The sequence below is a fragment of the Gracilinanus agilis genome, chromosome 3, assembly GCF_016433145.1.
Source record: "Gracilinanus agilis isolate LMUSP501 chromosome 3, AgileGrace, whole genome shotgun sequence".
Classification (NCBI taxonomy): Eukaryota; Metazoa; Chordata; class Mammalia; order Didelphimorphia; family Didelphidae; genus Gracilinanus; species Gracilinanus agilis.
This window is the reverse complement of record NC_058132.1, coordinates 142630141-142646297: the sequence shown is the minus strand read 5'-3', so window position 1 is coordinate 142646297 and position 16157 is coordinate 142630141. Positions and strand designations below refer to the sequence as shown.

General features: G+C 35.2%; 1 protein-coding gene across 1 annotated transcript in view; it reads right to left on the bottom strand.

Annotated features, from left to right (window-relative positions):
• ATP8A2 (ATPase phospholipid transporting 8A2) overlaps positions 1-16157 on the bottom strand; it is a 727903-nt gene that overhangs the window by 563114 nt on the left and 148632 nt on the right. Inside the window, exons 11-16 of the mRNA XM_044668968.1 lie at positions 13364-13433; positions 12400-12527; positions 9673-9784; positions 5267-5432; positions 1841-1968; positions 401-478 (exon numbers count right to left, since the gene is read on the bottom strand). Of these exons, the coding sequence (XP_044524903.1) occupies positions 401-478; positions 1841-1968; positions 5267-5432; positions 9673-9784; positions 12400-12527; positions 13364-13433 (682 nt within the window). The remainder of the gene's footprint in view (positions 1-400; positions 479-1840; positions 1969-5266; positions 5433-9672; positions 9785-12399; positions 12528-13363; positions 13434-16157) is intronic.

Genomic DNA, 16157 nt, shown 5'->3' with positions numbered 1-16157 from the left:
GCAGGTTGAGGTTTAACAATAAGCTTTCTTCAGAAAAACTCTATGAAGTGAGTGGGACCAGTGTTAAATTATCCTCATTTTCTAGATGGGGAAACTGAAGTTTAGAATTCAAACACAGTTCTTATGACTAAATCCATGGTTCCTTCAATTAGACCACACTGTCTCTCAAAAAGAAACAGTAGATTAGAAATCCTTATCCTGGCATGTGGTAAAAGCCCATGTTATGATGTAATCATCTTTTCAGATAGCCATATCCTAGCTCCTGCTAACATCAAAAGGAATCAGATTGTTCAATTAAATTTGGCCTTACACCTTTGCTTAGATTTTCCCTTTTGTCTTCCTCAAATGCTCTTTAATGCTCCACCACAATTTTCCTGTGATTCTAAAAGAGAGTTCTCACCTGTCCAAGCTCCTCATTAAGGTTTGATGTCCGGGCCATTGCAGGGGTATCATTTTCTACATAATACATATCCAAGTCCTGAAAGAAATTCATGAACAGGGAACAAGTCAAGAAGTGCAAAACTGGGTATGAGTTAACAATCCCTTTAGGAAGCCTACATCCATATGTCTGTCCTGGCTGACACTGGTGTGACTACCACAGGGGAAGAGGTAATAGAACTCACTCAGAAGAGAATAATGGCCATTTATTTTACTTGTGTTTGAAGATCCAATGTGTTACCAAGGTCTCATTGTCAGAACAGGGTCCCTCTATTAGAATTTTCCTTGCAGCAGAAGGCATCACTTAATAATACTACCTTTAAGTCTAAGACATTAAATCTTCTCTTAGTTCAATTACATTTCATGGAATTATGTATCTACAACTTAAAAAATCTTACAATTCAAGTCTGACCCTAATTTTATTTCTGTTATATTTAATGAAACTGAGGTATAAGAAGTGTGACTTCCTGAAAGATAGTCTGGGGAATCATATGAACTTAGGTCTTCCTGACTCCAAAGCCAACACTTTTATTTTACATCACAGCCAAACCTCCAGAAAGACAAAAAACAAAAACAACAAGAAAAAAAAAACCTTTGTTTTTTTACAGAGGAGGCTAAAAGATAATCCGGTTTGTTTGTTATTTTAGCAGCAAAACTCAGGACAGTATTTATTAAGGTACAGAGAATGTTGCCAGCAGCCTTTTAGCCTAAGAAAGAGTATAAAATTAACACTAAAGCAACCATATTATCATCTGAGAAAACATTCCTCAAGCTCTGAATCAATTTCATCATTCCTACTTAAGATTCCCTTCTCAGACACCTCTCCCCACACCATTGTTGAGATAGGAAGTCTATGAGTTTGGACCATTGCATACATTAGATTTCTCCAATGCATTGACAAGTTTTGCTGAATTTTTTCACTTATTCTCTTTCTCTTTTAAGAAGCTGTTTTTGTTATATGTGATGGCTCTTTGCGGGGGAGCTAAGAGAGATTTAAGCAAATATAAAGACAAAAGATGCCAATTTTTAAAATTCCCTTCTTAAATCTTTAACTCTCTTAAATACCCTATCCTCTTCTATATATACTGAATTCTCAATGTCTTAATAATGCTTTGACATTTGCAACTCATACACACACACTTAGATATTCCTCATTTTGACTACAGGAATCTCTCTATAGAATGATAGTAGGCCAGTAAAAGATAAGCTCTTCATAACTCCTGAAAACCAAATCTGCTTGGAACTTACAACCCAAAATGTTATTTGTTAAATGTGGCTACAGACATTTTTTTGATGATCCAGTTAATTCCTAAAATTCTTAACATGAAAGTAATAACAGGAGAGCAGATGGACATATGCTCCTTTAGCTGTTAAAAGTTATCTTAATCATTTGAATACTCACCCAGTTTATAAAAAGGGCCTGAATAAATTTCACTACTTCAAGGGTGACCAGAAGACTAATTGGAATGAGATTGTTATACAAGATGATAAATGTCAACAGGTTATATCCAAAATTGTTGGAAATTGTCTCTGTAGAAGAAAGCCAATAAGAGAAAAACATATAGTTTCAGTTAAAGTTTGTGATAAGTTTCATGGATTTTCATTTTATCTTAATGCATCATTTGTAGATTTTTCTGGAAGGAAAAATTATAACATGCAAGGTCCAATTTAAAATAATATGCAAAAAATGAAGACACTGACATTATAAATAAGGACTCAGTATTGTATTTCCATCATACATATACTTTTACTGTACTTTCATACATCAGTACATTAAGGCCAACCTGCTTTTGTTAGCATAGGAAATCCCTCCACTGGTAAGTCACAAACTATCTACAGTTCATAGTTTTATAGCAAAATGAATCTCAGAGAGTAATCAATCCATATCAAACAACTAGAAAATGCCAGCATCAGGATTTGAAACCAGGTCTTCCTAACTTCAAGTCTTATACTTTGTCTACTCCATCATTCTGCATTTTTCATGATTAACAAATATATGTATTGATAGCAATATCCAAAATGCAAAATTAAACCTATCCAACCACTTAGTAAGTTTAAAATTTGAAAGCTAGACTGAAAGATCTGGAATATGCTTTGTATGAAGTAGGATTTTATTGGCAAAGTCATTCTGAAACAACAAACACCTTCACTAAAAATATATTTCTAAACATTGAAGCAATAGTCTAATAACCAAGTATACATATATTTACATAACAAGATAGAGATGAAAATTAACATGCCTTCCAAAATAAGCTCTCTAAACACTATTCAATTCTGCCTCTATACATAGATTTTGCTATATAGACCAATCATAGATTCTCAGGAATTGGAAGGGACCTTTGAGGTCTTCCAGTTGAATGCAAGCATGTGCAGCCATCCTTTCTATAGCATCACTGATAAACAATTACCAAGTCTCTTCTTGAAGACTTACATGTATAGGCTACTCCTTTTCTCCAAAGAGGCCCATTCTACTTTGGAATGGCTCTATTTGTTGGAAAGTTTTTCCTTGCATACTGCTGAAATCTCTTCATAGCTTTCATTCACTGGTCCTTATTCAACATTCTGCTGCCAAACAGCACAAGTGTAATCCCTCTTCTGCATAACAGTCCTTCAAATATTTGAAGATCAATATAATGTCCCTGCTAAATCTTCTTTTGGCTAGACTAAACACCTCCAGTTTCATTATTCAATCCCCACAAGAAATGGTTTTGAGTCCCCTCAACATCCTGGCCACCTGTTTTGTCAACTCACTGTAGCTGGTCAGCATTTTTCCTAAACTACACCCCAAAGATTTAACACAATATTTCCAACAGACTATATAAGAGGACTACCACTTCTCTTCATCCTGGATCCTAGGATTCTATTACGTATAAAGAAGAACTTTGCATTTATAGATAGTGCTTTATAGCAATTTAATATACATTATCACTTTAGAAGTGTCTCTTAATCTCAGGTCCATTAAATATCTCTTTTTAAATTGATTATCAAATTTCAATATAATTGTTTTCCTTTAAAATTCTAGGTATTTTATTTTGTACATTTAAAATCATTGCTTTGAGAAGGGTCTATTGACTTCACAAGACTGCTCAAGAGTTCTAGGCCTCTAAAAAAATTTAGAACTCCCATCTTGGAACAATTCTGAAGAAGGGTGGGTATAATTGCCTGCCATCTACAAGTGGGGAAACAGAGACTTGAAAAACATAAATGAACCACCCAACTGACTAGCCTAAAGGGTCAAAAAATAATAAGCACTAATGTGACCCTCTATGATTTAGTGGGCTGCCGCTTCAAGATGCCTTGACTGAAAAACTCATAATTTTAGGGCCTCACAAGAACCCTAGGAGGTAGGCACTATTATTTTCCCCATTTTACAGTTGAGGGAACTAAGACAGAAAGAGGATAAGTAACTTGTCCAGGTTTACATAAATTATAAGTGTCTAAAGTTGGATTTGAATTCAGGTCTTCCCAACTCTAGGACCAGTGCTCTAATCACTGTACCACCTTGCTACTCTAAAAGGCTTTAATTGAGGAAATCCAAACTTGTGGGACAGGGCACGGGGACTAGGGAATAACAAGCAGGAACCTTTACTTTGCTCTCTAAGCTTATCATTTCCTGTCACAATAACCATTCCTGTATCTCCTATCCCTATCAGTTAACAGCAAATATATATATATATTCATTTTGTTCTGTCAATAGAATATATATTCTATTGACAGAACAAAATGAATAGTAATCTGAAAGGACAAAGTACCAAGAACTGAAGTTAAATCCACGTCAGTGAAAAATGGGAATTTTGAACTCTACTGTTTTCTATCAGAGCAATTGCAGTCTTCACCATAAAGATAACATCTCTATTAATAAGACAGAATGCATTAAGTGGGACGGCAGAGGACATTGCTTCCACTGTAAATCATGTAGCTACTAGAAAGAGATTATCCAAACAATTTCATTGCCATTTATTTATTTTCCCAAGGTCTGTATCCCAAGATAGTGTCAATGCTATACATTACCCAGAACCTAACACATTTTACAGCGAAGTACATATATGTAAACAGAACCACCAAAAGAATCTACAAAATCACTTTTCTAAATGTGTATTCTTGTTCCAAACTAGAGTAGCCTCTTATTTTTAGCCACATTAAATTATACAAAGGATAGGATTTTATTTTTGTTTCTGTTTTACAACAGAGTTTTGTAATTTTAAAAATAAAGACCGATAACCTAAAATCAAGAGTAGAGAAAGCAGTGAAGTTTAAGAAATCAGATTATGACATAATCTGAAATACTGGGTTCTGATTCAAATTGTAATCAACCACCTGAAAGTTGGGCCCTTTCTTTGAAAACAGCAACTTAAAAAGTGCCCTCTTGAGGGCTGTTTGAATAGTTTGAGTTCCTCAGATGAAAGGATAAAGACAACTATAAAAGGACATTTTAACAGTTTACCCTGCAAACAACGGAAGGCCTACACAAAAGAAAACCGATTTTTAATTCAAGAGTTATTTACCTTTAAATCTTATACTGACAGGACATTAATCTGACTATTGAACAACCCCATCTTCATCACCTTTTGATCTTATTCCTACCTCTTTTATCTCCCCCCTGGAATGTGAGCAGTCTATGTCATTGCCAAAGGGAGAAGGCTGACTTCCTAAACTTGTGTATCCTATTTCTAAAAATGCTTAACTCCCATTCTCAACCTTTACTGACTAGAAACATTTGCTGATTTAATGGAAGAAAGTTAACAGCAAAACTAAAGTATTCAACTCCCTGAAAACAGTCACAGGTTTAGAGAAATGGTACTTCCATTCTCCATTCACTGAAACTTACCTGTTTCACTAAAGTACCAGCTAAAATCTTCATGGGTTCGGTGCCATAGTAATGCGCCCACAGAACTCACCAAGGCCATGACCAGTAGAAGGCAGAACAAAACCAGAATTTGCATATTGGTCACTTTCTCAACATTGGATCTCTTGAGAGGTGCTTTAGTTGAATTCTGGATAATAGTACAAAAAGTCATTATTCACATAGTGTACAGTTATTCCTGATGGTAGAGGGGAGTAACTTTCTAATTGAGGGCTATCGTTACATTTTAAATCATTAGACTGTGAGCTGCTCAGGGGCAGAGACTGGTTTTTACCACTTTTTATATCTCCAGCACTTAACACAGTGCCTAGTACACAGAAGATGCTTCATAAATATTTATTGAATTGAGTATTAGGACAGTTTTTTGGTTCAGTAATCTGTTCCATAGATCCTCAACCTAATGCTGCCTTTCTCACCACCCAACAAGTCCTGAAGGTCACTTATTGACCACCTTTTAGTCAGAGTACATGACCTCCCACAGCAAATTACACCCCTACTTTTTAGTGTTACACTTTGTGATGAAAAGAGTCATCTTGGAAAAGAACTGTTCCTGAAAGACAGTAGAATAAATCTAAAAGATATCATGAACAAAGGACTATCATAGGTTTCATTTTTTCTTCTCCAATAGGTATGTTAAGTACATACATGTATAATCCTCTCCTGGGTCTAATGGGAATAATAGCTATATTTCCTGCTTCCTTGAGGAATGGCTAACTTAGATGGGAAAAAAGACGTAAGCATGACACAGTCAAGTAACAGACACGAAGCAGAAGTGACAAAACGAATGACACAATAGGTAGGACTCCAATATATGGTAGAGGAAGAAGAAGCTCTTAGGGAATGCTTGGGCTGGGTCAAGAATGATAATTATGAAATCTAATAAGAAGCAAGGGAGAAAAAATATGGGGAAAGGAGTACAACTGATTGGCTAGATTTATGAACACTGAAAATACCAAACTTGTTGAAAAGATGTTTTATTGCCTGATTGTGTTTGAAAGTAGTAAGACTTTTAAGTAAATTGAAGAAAATTAGAAGAGCTCTGAGTCCCAGTTATAAGTTACACAAACACATACACGCACACACGTGTATGTGTTTATGTGTGTTTGTGTGTGTATTTTTGTAAAGTTGAGTCAAATGCATTCTGAAACTTCAAATTCTTACAAAGATGGTTTGAATTGGGTGATTGCATATCAGCTTTCTTTTGTTATTATACTCTTATCTGCCTTAATTGTTCCCTTGGAAGAGACAAATCTAAGAGTCTTGAAAAAATAAACGTTAAAGTCATCAAAAATGAAAATCAGCTAAGATGAGAACAAAGGGGATTCATTTGCAAATAGCATGAGATCTGCTTGTACCCTACAGTCACAAGATGCTTATCTGAGCTTCATTGGTGGAACCGTAAATACTGCACTTTATATAGTATTTGGCTTTCTGAAGTTCCAGGATGGCAATCCTCTCTTGAATTAAAAGTCCATATAATGAATGCACATTATAACTACATTTCCCTTTGTCTAGAGACTCTTTCCACAATTCAGTTCCCTTAAAGTGTAGTCTCTCAAACTCTGGCATTTGCTTTATTTTTTTAAAAGAAGTCCCCAGAGAAAATAAAAGGAAATTCATTAGAAGGAGCAGATCTGTGATTAATCCATCCTCTCCCCACATTCTGGCCCCCCCACCCACCACTATATAGTACTGCACATCTACATCTGGTTTCACAGCGGGATCTTTCACATAAGGGTTCCATTTTTTTAAACAAATGCTGTAAATTTGACAGTCCATGACTGCCTTATCAAAATTTTAATAAACACTCAGTGAATGGATAGGCAAGGAAAATAAATATACGTTAGCAATGATCTCATTTCCATGATCCCATTAATTTATTGACTTTTGATCTTTTCCAGTGGTTGGATGCTTTCCAGTTAACAGGGTTATGCAAAGCTATCTTTCACCTGGGTTGCTGGAAAAAATCCACCTAACAATACTGTAATAATTACCCCCCAAACCTCTGGCTTTAATAACATCTGCATTTCATGGAAACAAAAACTCTGGGGTATATCAGCAATGTCAAGGAATGAGCTTTTAATGTGAAATTCCCATCAGCATTACAGAAACTACTATAAAGCTCTCTGCATAAAGAAAAAAAAACCTCTACTTTCTGTTTAATTGAGCTCTAATTTTAGGGAAATTTCTTCCAAAGAAAAAGATGAGTACATTCTATAGCCACAGAATTAGATGAAATTTATAGAACCCTATAATAAAGCTATAAGAATTAAGGTCCAGTCATTATAAAGAATGTAGAAGGCTGTTTTAAGAAAATAATAATCTCATTAACTCAGTCTATCTATTAACTCGGTTAAAAGAAAGTTCAGTCTGACAGCAAGTCTAAATTTAACATGCCACAAGAGAAGTTCTAGGAGGGCAGTGAGCCAGCAATATAAAGGCAAAAGGGAATGTAAAATAAGCACCCCAAAGCAGTAATATTTCCTCTCTGTGGTCAAGTAGCCCAAGTACTTTACTATAAATATTATTTCACAAACAGGATGACCTTTAGGTAAGCAAGACCCTTTATCTTTCTTTAAGGAACTCTTTATTTTTGTCCTTTTTAACTTTAAGACGCAGAGAATTCTATGTACAAATGTTTTGGAGATTTTCCAGTATCATGGGTTGGAAGGATGAACATTAGTCATGGCCTTGCAAAGAACTATACATGAAAGACCCCAAAACAACACATGATAATAAAGTATGTAACCTTTTTTACAGTATTATGTACAATGGGACAGATAATTACATTAACTTAAGACTATGTGTGAGATACTTAATCAAGCTGTTTTCTTTTAATCTGTTGCTATAAAAGTATGAGCTGTTACCTACAAATTGCTACAATATGTTACCTACATATTACTGCATCAAAAATTGCTTGTTTGTTTTTTAAACAGCACAAATCCTGGAGTTTGATGAATAAGTAGATATTGCTATGGCCAGTGTAGTTTTCAATGGTTGATATGAATTTTTTATAATCTACTTCAAGGCAGGGGGCCCAAATATGAGCTACAATCTGAGGAAGAGGAGTGGTTGGTTCTCCTACCTAAGGAAAAGCAAAGGTTATAATTTCTGCATACCAAAACAATGAGGAGATTTTATGTTGGAAAACATAAAATGATCCCTCAAGACCAAAGGAAGTAGTATGGCATTATGAACAAATGTTTGATTTGAAGTCAAAGGGCCTGGATTCAAATTCTGGTCCAATTATTTACCTGTGTAACTTTACACAATTTAATAGACCTTGTCTGGCCTCAGTTTTTTCATCTATAAAAATATGACACTTGGTCAAAATAATATCCAAAGTCATTTTCAGCTCTCAATCTGTCCTCCTTTATGAATAGACAACCTACTTTGATCCCATCAGTTGAACTACTTTGTAAGAGGTAGGGAACAATGTACATTGTACATCAATTCTATAAGATCAAAACTACTGAACAAAATGTATCTTTATTTTTAAGTGTAATTTTAAAAGTATTGTGCAGAGTACAGAAATATCCTTTACGCCATTCCCTCTAACAAGAAGATTCACTCTTCAAGGCAAGAGGGCGATAGAATATTCTCCAAAGGGTGCAGCTCTGAAGAACAGCACAAAACACTGATTCAACTAGAATTCGCAAAATCTCCCACAAAGGTGAGCCATAACCATAAATGTCTAGACACACTAAGCCAGTGATGGACAAACTTTTTAAAGAGGGGGCCAAAGGAAAAGAAATGCTCATCTGTCAGTCTGTTTCTAAGGCAACTCTTTCAAAGTTTCATTGTATTGTATCCTACTCATTGTATTTGTCAGATTAATAATAATGTCAGGCCAGATAGAACATTTCAGGGGGCAGCATCTGGCCCACGGGCCATAGTTTGCCCGTCACTGCACTAAACAAACAAAGGCCAATGGAGGCAAACTAAAGAGTTTGTTGAGGGCAGGCTCATTTTACCATTCTGATGTTTTCTTTTTGACATGCGTAATGAAAGCAGTTCACTTAAATAATTAAAACATCCTTCAAAATGTTAACTTGTTCTAAGATTCAAACAAATGAATGAGGATGGGAAGAGGTGAGATACTAATTGCTAGCCTTGTCCCAAAGCTCAGAACATGAAAGGCATTTATATTTTATGTGAGATTTTTTTTCCACAGAAAGAAGGCCAAAGAGAATTAATTTTACCTACCCACAACAGAAGGATGGAGAGGCACTGATCTTCTAAGTTAACTTAAGATAACTAAACAGGGTTGAATCTTAAGTATCTTCTAGATTCTATACTTGCCTCTTCCCTTCGTAGATAAACAGAGAGAAAAAGTAAACATTTCATGTTGGCACAGAAAGGCTTTTTACCTGCATGAGCTTGGTGTCGTGTCCAGTGTATACAACTAGGCCAAAGACCCATTGAGTATTTCTAAGCTGGGCACCTCTTAGTAAGATCTGGTCAGGCCCAATTGAAACTGAACTAAAAATAAGAAAAAAATAAAATTCATATTTAATGATATTTCCAAAGGTGTTTTCCACTATTTTCACAATATGATGGCATAAGCTCTCTCCTTGAACAAATACACAATGTAATCTCAATATTTTTTTCAGTCAAGTTCAACCATTTCACAGGAAAAACAAGTTTAATTTAAAATGGCTTTTGGTCAAAATTGCCTATTCTCCTGACTATAAAATTAAAGTTAAAAATTTTTTATCCATCAATTTTCATGATAGCAATGGTGAATTACTATGAATCTATGAGATTAGGAAAGAAGGATGCTTCTTAATAGAGGGTGTGTTAGGATCCATACCAAAGAGGGTCATTGGTAAGTCAATAAATAAGGCCTTTGTTGTTCATTTGTAGATCACATTCCATTTCAGAAAACTTGTAATAACATTGCAAAGATGATATAGGATATAAAAACTCTATTCCTAATATATCTATTTAGACGGGCCAGAGTCTACAGCAAGTCAGGGCACCCAAGAGAAGATCATTTCAGTCGCCCAAATTAACTTTAATGTTGCTTTTCCTAATTGCCTTCTTTCCAGCGCTGGATCAGTTGAACAATTTAAAAAGTGGTACCAAAGAAGGCATAAGGAGCACATATATAAACAGACAAGGCAAAAGAGAGAAGACAAAGAGCACCAGACAACAAACACCATCCTGAAACAAATGATGAAGATGCCACCAAAACACAACAATGAAAACAATGCAGACAAAGGGTACTAAATGGGGGGGGGGGGAAGGCTTCCCAATTCATGAATCTAAAATTTTACTATCAATAAACAAATCACTACTTTGGAAAAGAAATTCTGTCAGTGCCAACTAGTCCCTTCACTAACCCATTTAACTTATTCTCATATGCCTTTAAAACCATAATTTCCCAAGAATACCAAGAAATGCTTATAGATTAATCATTTCTCTGTCCTAATGTATTTTCTTTACTAACATTCCTATAATGAGTGATTCCTAATTAACTTTTCCTACTATACAAAATATCTAAGTAGCTGTTCCACTACTCTTTTTTGATATTAAAGCTAGCATTTTCCTTACTTTTCAAGCTGTTCATTTAAAAACTGGCACTTATTACATGGAAACCAATGTATAACCATGTATATAACTTATTTATGTATCAGCTTGACACAAGATACACTAATATTTTCTCAATCAATAGAACACATTCTCCATCCCACAAACCTCTTCTCTTCCAAACTTCCCTATTTCTGTCATGGGCATCTGCCACTCACATCCTCATTGTCATCCTAACTTTTAATTTGTACCCCACATAGCCACCCTACTGCCAAGTTTTGTCCTTTCTACCTTCACATTTCTATTGTTATTTTAAAAATAATCATTCTCATATGAATTTGGTATACATCCCCTTCTATCTCTTCAACACAGTCACTATCTTGGTGTCATCCTCATTATCTTACATTTGGTACTTCAAAAGCCTTCTGCTCTATCTCTCTGTCCCAAATGTCTCCTCAATCCAGGCCATTCCCAACCCAATATTCAGAGTGTTCGATTATGTCCTTTCCCTCACCCTCTCAACTCAATAAACTACACTGATTCACTATTACCTACAGAATGATCAAATATAAAAATCCTGTGTTTAGCTTTTAAAATCCTTCACAGGGCAGCTGCGTAGCTCAGTGGAGTGAGAGTCAGGCCTAGAGACAGGAGGTCCTAGGTTCAAACCCGGCCTCAGCCACTTCCCAGCTGTGTGACCCTGGGCAAGTCACTTGACCCCCATTGCCCACCCTTACCAATCTTCCACCTATGAGACAATACACCGAAGTACAAGGGTTAAAAAAAAAAATCCTTCACTACCTGGCCCCTTCCTACTTTTCCAGTCTTTTTACACTTTACCCCTCTCTACATACTCTACAATACAATATTGTGGTATCCTTTTTGCTCCATCTCCTGACTCCCTTTCCTTCCTCATTTCCAACCAGTTCCTGGTTGCCCTGGCTTTCTTCAAGATTGCTCTCAGATGCCATATTTCCCAATCTCACTCTCACTACTACTGCCTTTTCTCTAAGACTGCCTTTCATTGACACCATAGATATCTTCTATATACAGTGCTTTGCATATTGCCTCCCCCATGAGATTGTGAGCTCCTTGAGGACAGAGACTGAAATTTTGCCTTTCTTTGTACCCCTAGTGCCTAGCACTTAATCAATATTTGTTGACTGAAGAAGCAAAATGACAAGGGTCTGGGCTTAGTTTTCCTTACCCTAATATTTTAGGGAGAAAGAGTGCAAGTTATTTTTTTAAGGCCAGCCAGCATTTTAAATGGCTTACATATAAAAACATTAGCATATATTTTCCTTCTCCATACCAATAATTCATTCAAAATACATATGTTAAAGTAGTAGTAATTCTGTCCTATTTAGAATCATGCTATACTAATTTTCTTAGATAATATTGTACTGAATAAATTTAGAAATTTTATCATTTTTATTGTGTAGTTTATAGACAAAAGCCATCTGAAACAACCACACTAACAAAAACAACATCTTACTACCTGCTTTGAAGAACCAGGATTACCATTATTTATCAAGGGAAAAAATTCTCTAGAAAAAAAATGATACCTGTTACCGTCTAAGTACAAGTTTCCAACAAAGTCATACAGGTGGCGGTTGGGACCTTCACATTCTATTCTTCCAGATACTTTTATCAGCTGCTCTCTTGAAGTCAGCTTAGCTGTTTGAGGCAAACCCTGGAAATCAAAGCCAAAGAGATAACTCAGATAAAAGTCAATGAATCCAGTAAGGCAGAGCATCTCTAATTCACATTAAAAAAATCAACAAGTAAAACCATAAGCATAAGATTTTTAACACTTGTATACATATACGTAGATATACCCATACACACAGAGATATACACACATACATATTTCTATTACAGAATAGGTAATTTTTATAACTGTCTTAATTTACTACGTATGTTTCACTTTTTAAAAAAACTGGAAGTAAAGAAATGTGTAATCTTTTACAATCTTTTTTCTTGTTCTTTGTATAGTTAAGAGTATGACTAGGAATATCTTTATTTTAAAAAAAGTCACAGAAAATCCTTCTCTATTTCATAACCCCAACCCTCTCATTAGAATCACAGACTAACACAACAGCAGAGATGAGACCCCCTTGAAGCTCATCACTTCCATCTTGTGGATCTCCTCACTGATCTTGCAGATCGCCGTAGCTTCCAGACAAGTTCCCTAGGACTCAGAAACAGCACTCAGAAAGGTTTCTGTATGCATGTGCTGCCCTTGGCTTTAAAAAAAAAAACCCAAGGAGAAAGAACTGCTTACTTATACTTAATAGGACAATTAAGTAGAGGTGTCTTCCCCCTTTAGCAGCTGTGGTACTAAATCCAATATATGTTTCCCTAATTCCATATGTTACCAAAATCATATATTTTTCAAGATGTTTGCATAGAATTAGCATACAATGTGGAAGGTATTTCATTTTTCAAAGGTAAGTTGTTTACCTACAGATGAAACTTGAACACGAGGATTCAAAAAGAGTACTAAAAATAAAAAGTTGATGACTTTACCTGCCGAATTTTAAGATTAGTCTCCCCATCCAGATTAGATGTTTCAATATAGCACATTGCTTGAGGTTCACTAAAAAATCAAAGAAAGTCATTATTAGATAAATATCTCCACATAAACTCTATGCTCTTCCAAGAATATTACTAAGGTTCTATATAGTATTATCCAGGTGTAAATTTTCTTCATGCTCAGTATCTAATAACATTCAAGAGTTATCATCAAATTGTAAAATATCTCTTGCCAACCAATTTCAATATGCAAGAAGATATAAGTAGAGCAAGAAAAAAGCAGGTCTGTGTACAGTTCTGCGCTCTCTGGTTAGGGCCAAGGTCTGAGAATGCAGAAACTCTGGAGGAAGTGTCTCAAACTTTCTTAGATTCTTTAGGAGCAGCTGGGTTCCTCAGTTGTTAGAACATTAGACCTAGAGTCAAGAAAATATTTAATAGCTGTGAAATCCTAGATAACTCACTGCCTGCATCCAGTTTTCTCATCTGGAAAATGGGGATATTAATTGCACTTATTTCCCAGTTGTTGTGAGGATAAAATGAAATAATAATTGTAAAACATTTAGCACAGTGCCTGGCACATAGTAAGCTCTATATAAACATTAGCTTTCATTATTATTATTATTATTATTATTATTATTATTATTATTATTATTATTATTATTATTATTATCCCCACAACAGTACCAAGATTAAATCAAATATGGAAACATTTCAAAATGAATTCAGAGTGGAATGTGAACTACTTAACTCATCACAGTCTTGACCCCATAAAACAGTCTCTTCCTCTATAAACCACACTATCTCAGCAAACAGCCCAAAAAGGAATATTTTTAATATATTTAATGTTAAGGAACTTAAAACAGTCTTTTTTCTAATAATTTATCTCTCAGAGTAGCTACTCTCCACTTCACAGCTTTGCAGGCACACAGCCAAAAAGCTACTCTGAATTGGGTCAGCCCAACATTTTTCTGGTTGATGCTTCTTTCCTCATTTCAATTTATAAGGTCTTAAAATACTATATTCTCACTGATTTCTAGGCTCAAAGATATTCTAGCACATGAGTAACACATAGTTTAGAAAGACATCTTTGTTAGTAGTTAATAGTATTTATTTCACTATGTCACTAGAGATAGCTATGAAGGCTGCTATTTTATACTACTGCAGAAATCTCTTCAACAAGACAATAAAGAACCAATGCTGATACCTTGGGTTCCTTTTTTAATATCTTGTCCCCAGGGGAAAAAATGAATATTTGGAAAGAGGGGAGGAGGTCTTAATCATAAGGAATAAGCTAAGAAAGCCCCAAAGAAATTAAGTAGCCATAATTTACAATCTGGAAAGAAAGACTAGACAAAAATCACAAACTCTCCAGCATTTAAGAACAGAACCTTCTCTTTCTGGGTTTTTAAAATCTTATTCTTGATGCTTTCTTATACCAAAATGCCTCTCAAAAGAATGCAAATATCTTTCCTTTCATCTTTCATAACCAGCCAAGTTTGCTTTTTTAAAAGCTCTCCTTAAGTTCTTCCTCTTTTTTTATTTGTTAAAGGCCTTTTAACAACATTGAGATTTCCTTTCCTGTAAAAAGAAATCATGTAATGAATTTCTTAAAGTCACCAGACTAAGTTACAAACTTCCACCTTTTACTCTGATAAGGATTCTTAAGACACTCTACAGGATGCAGACACTAGCTCTCAATGACTTCAAAGAGAATCACAAAAAGGTGTTTGCACAGATATTCAGAAATCTCCATGTTCCTATAATGAGAAAATTCTCTGGAACCCAAGTCAGTCATCACAGCAACCATTCTTCATGGTACTAGACAAGCCCATATCACAATCACTGTACTCTAGCGGTGCTGATTTTACTTCTAAAGTATTTTTATACCTATTTCTTAATTTTGTCCTCAAAACTACATGTGAGGTACAGGAAGCCAGTTTTATTGTCATTTTTAGAGATGAGGAAACTGAGGTACAGAGAGATTCAAGTGATCTATGCAGGACCAAATTTCTAAAAGTCTTTGACATCATTTCTAATAGAGTAATGACTCTCAACCTTTCCTTGATGTGTCCCTGAGTGGAACAGGATAAAAGACTTTCAACCAAAAGGGAATTATTATAAATAGTAATTTTATATAATCATTCTTATATGAATTTTGTCATCACAATAAAAATAATTCTCTTAACCATTGTTATATTTAATATAATTTCTATGCCACATGTCCAAAGTATCTCCTCATATTCCCCCAACTTTCTCAAAATTATCACTGGTAGGATGCCTCCCTTCATCCACATCCCTGATCCCTTCATTTTGCTGCTGTGCTTGTTTGAGGAAGGGATTCTTTTGGTAGTCATCCTATAGCTATTTCCATTCAAACAAATCTCCTGGTCTTTCTATTGTATAATTTTCATAAAATCTAAGATTTCAATTTTTTTTTGAGAAAAACTTTCAGGAAAAGAAGCCCATTAAATCCTTGATTCACAAAAAATGAACTGTTCAGAGAAAATACCATAAAGAAACCACCACTGCATCAAGAAGATCCACAATGAACTTTGGGGTGTAATTGATTGAACTGAAGGAGGTTGAGCACATTTATTCTGAATGTAAACTCTTATGCCAAAGGGGACTGCCCCCTAATTGGCTTTTTGTCAAAGTGCCTAATAAACAATTGGGGTCTGTCTGTCTGTCTGTCTGTCTGTCTGTCTCTCTCTCTCTCTCTCTCTCTCTCTCTCTCTTTCTTTCTCTTCCTCTTTCTCTCTCTTTTTCCCTCATTTCTAATTATTGTAGT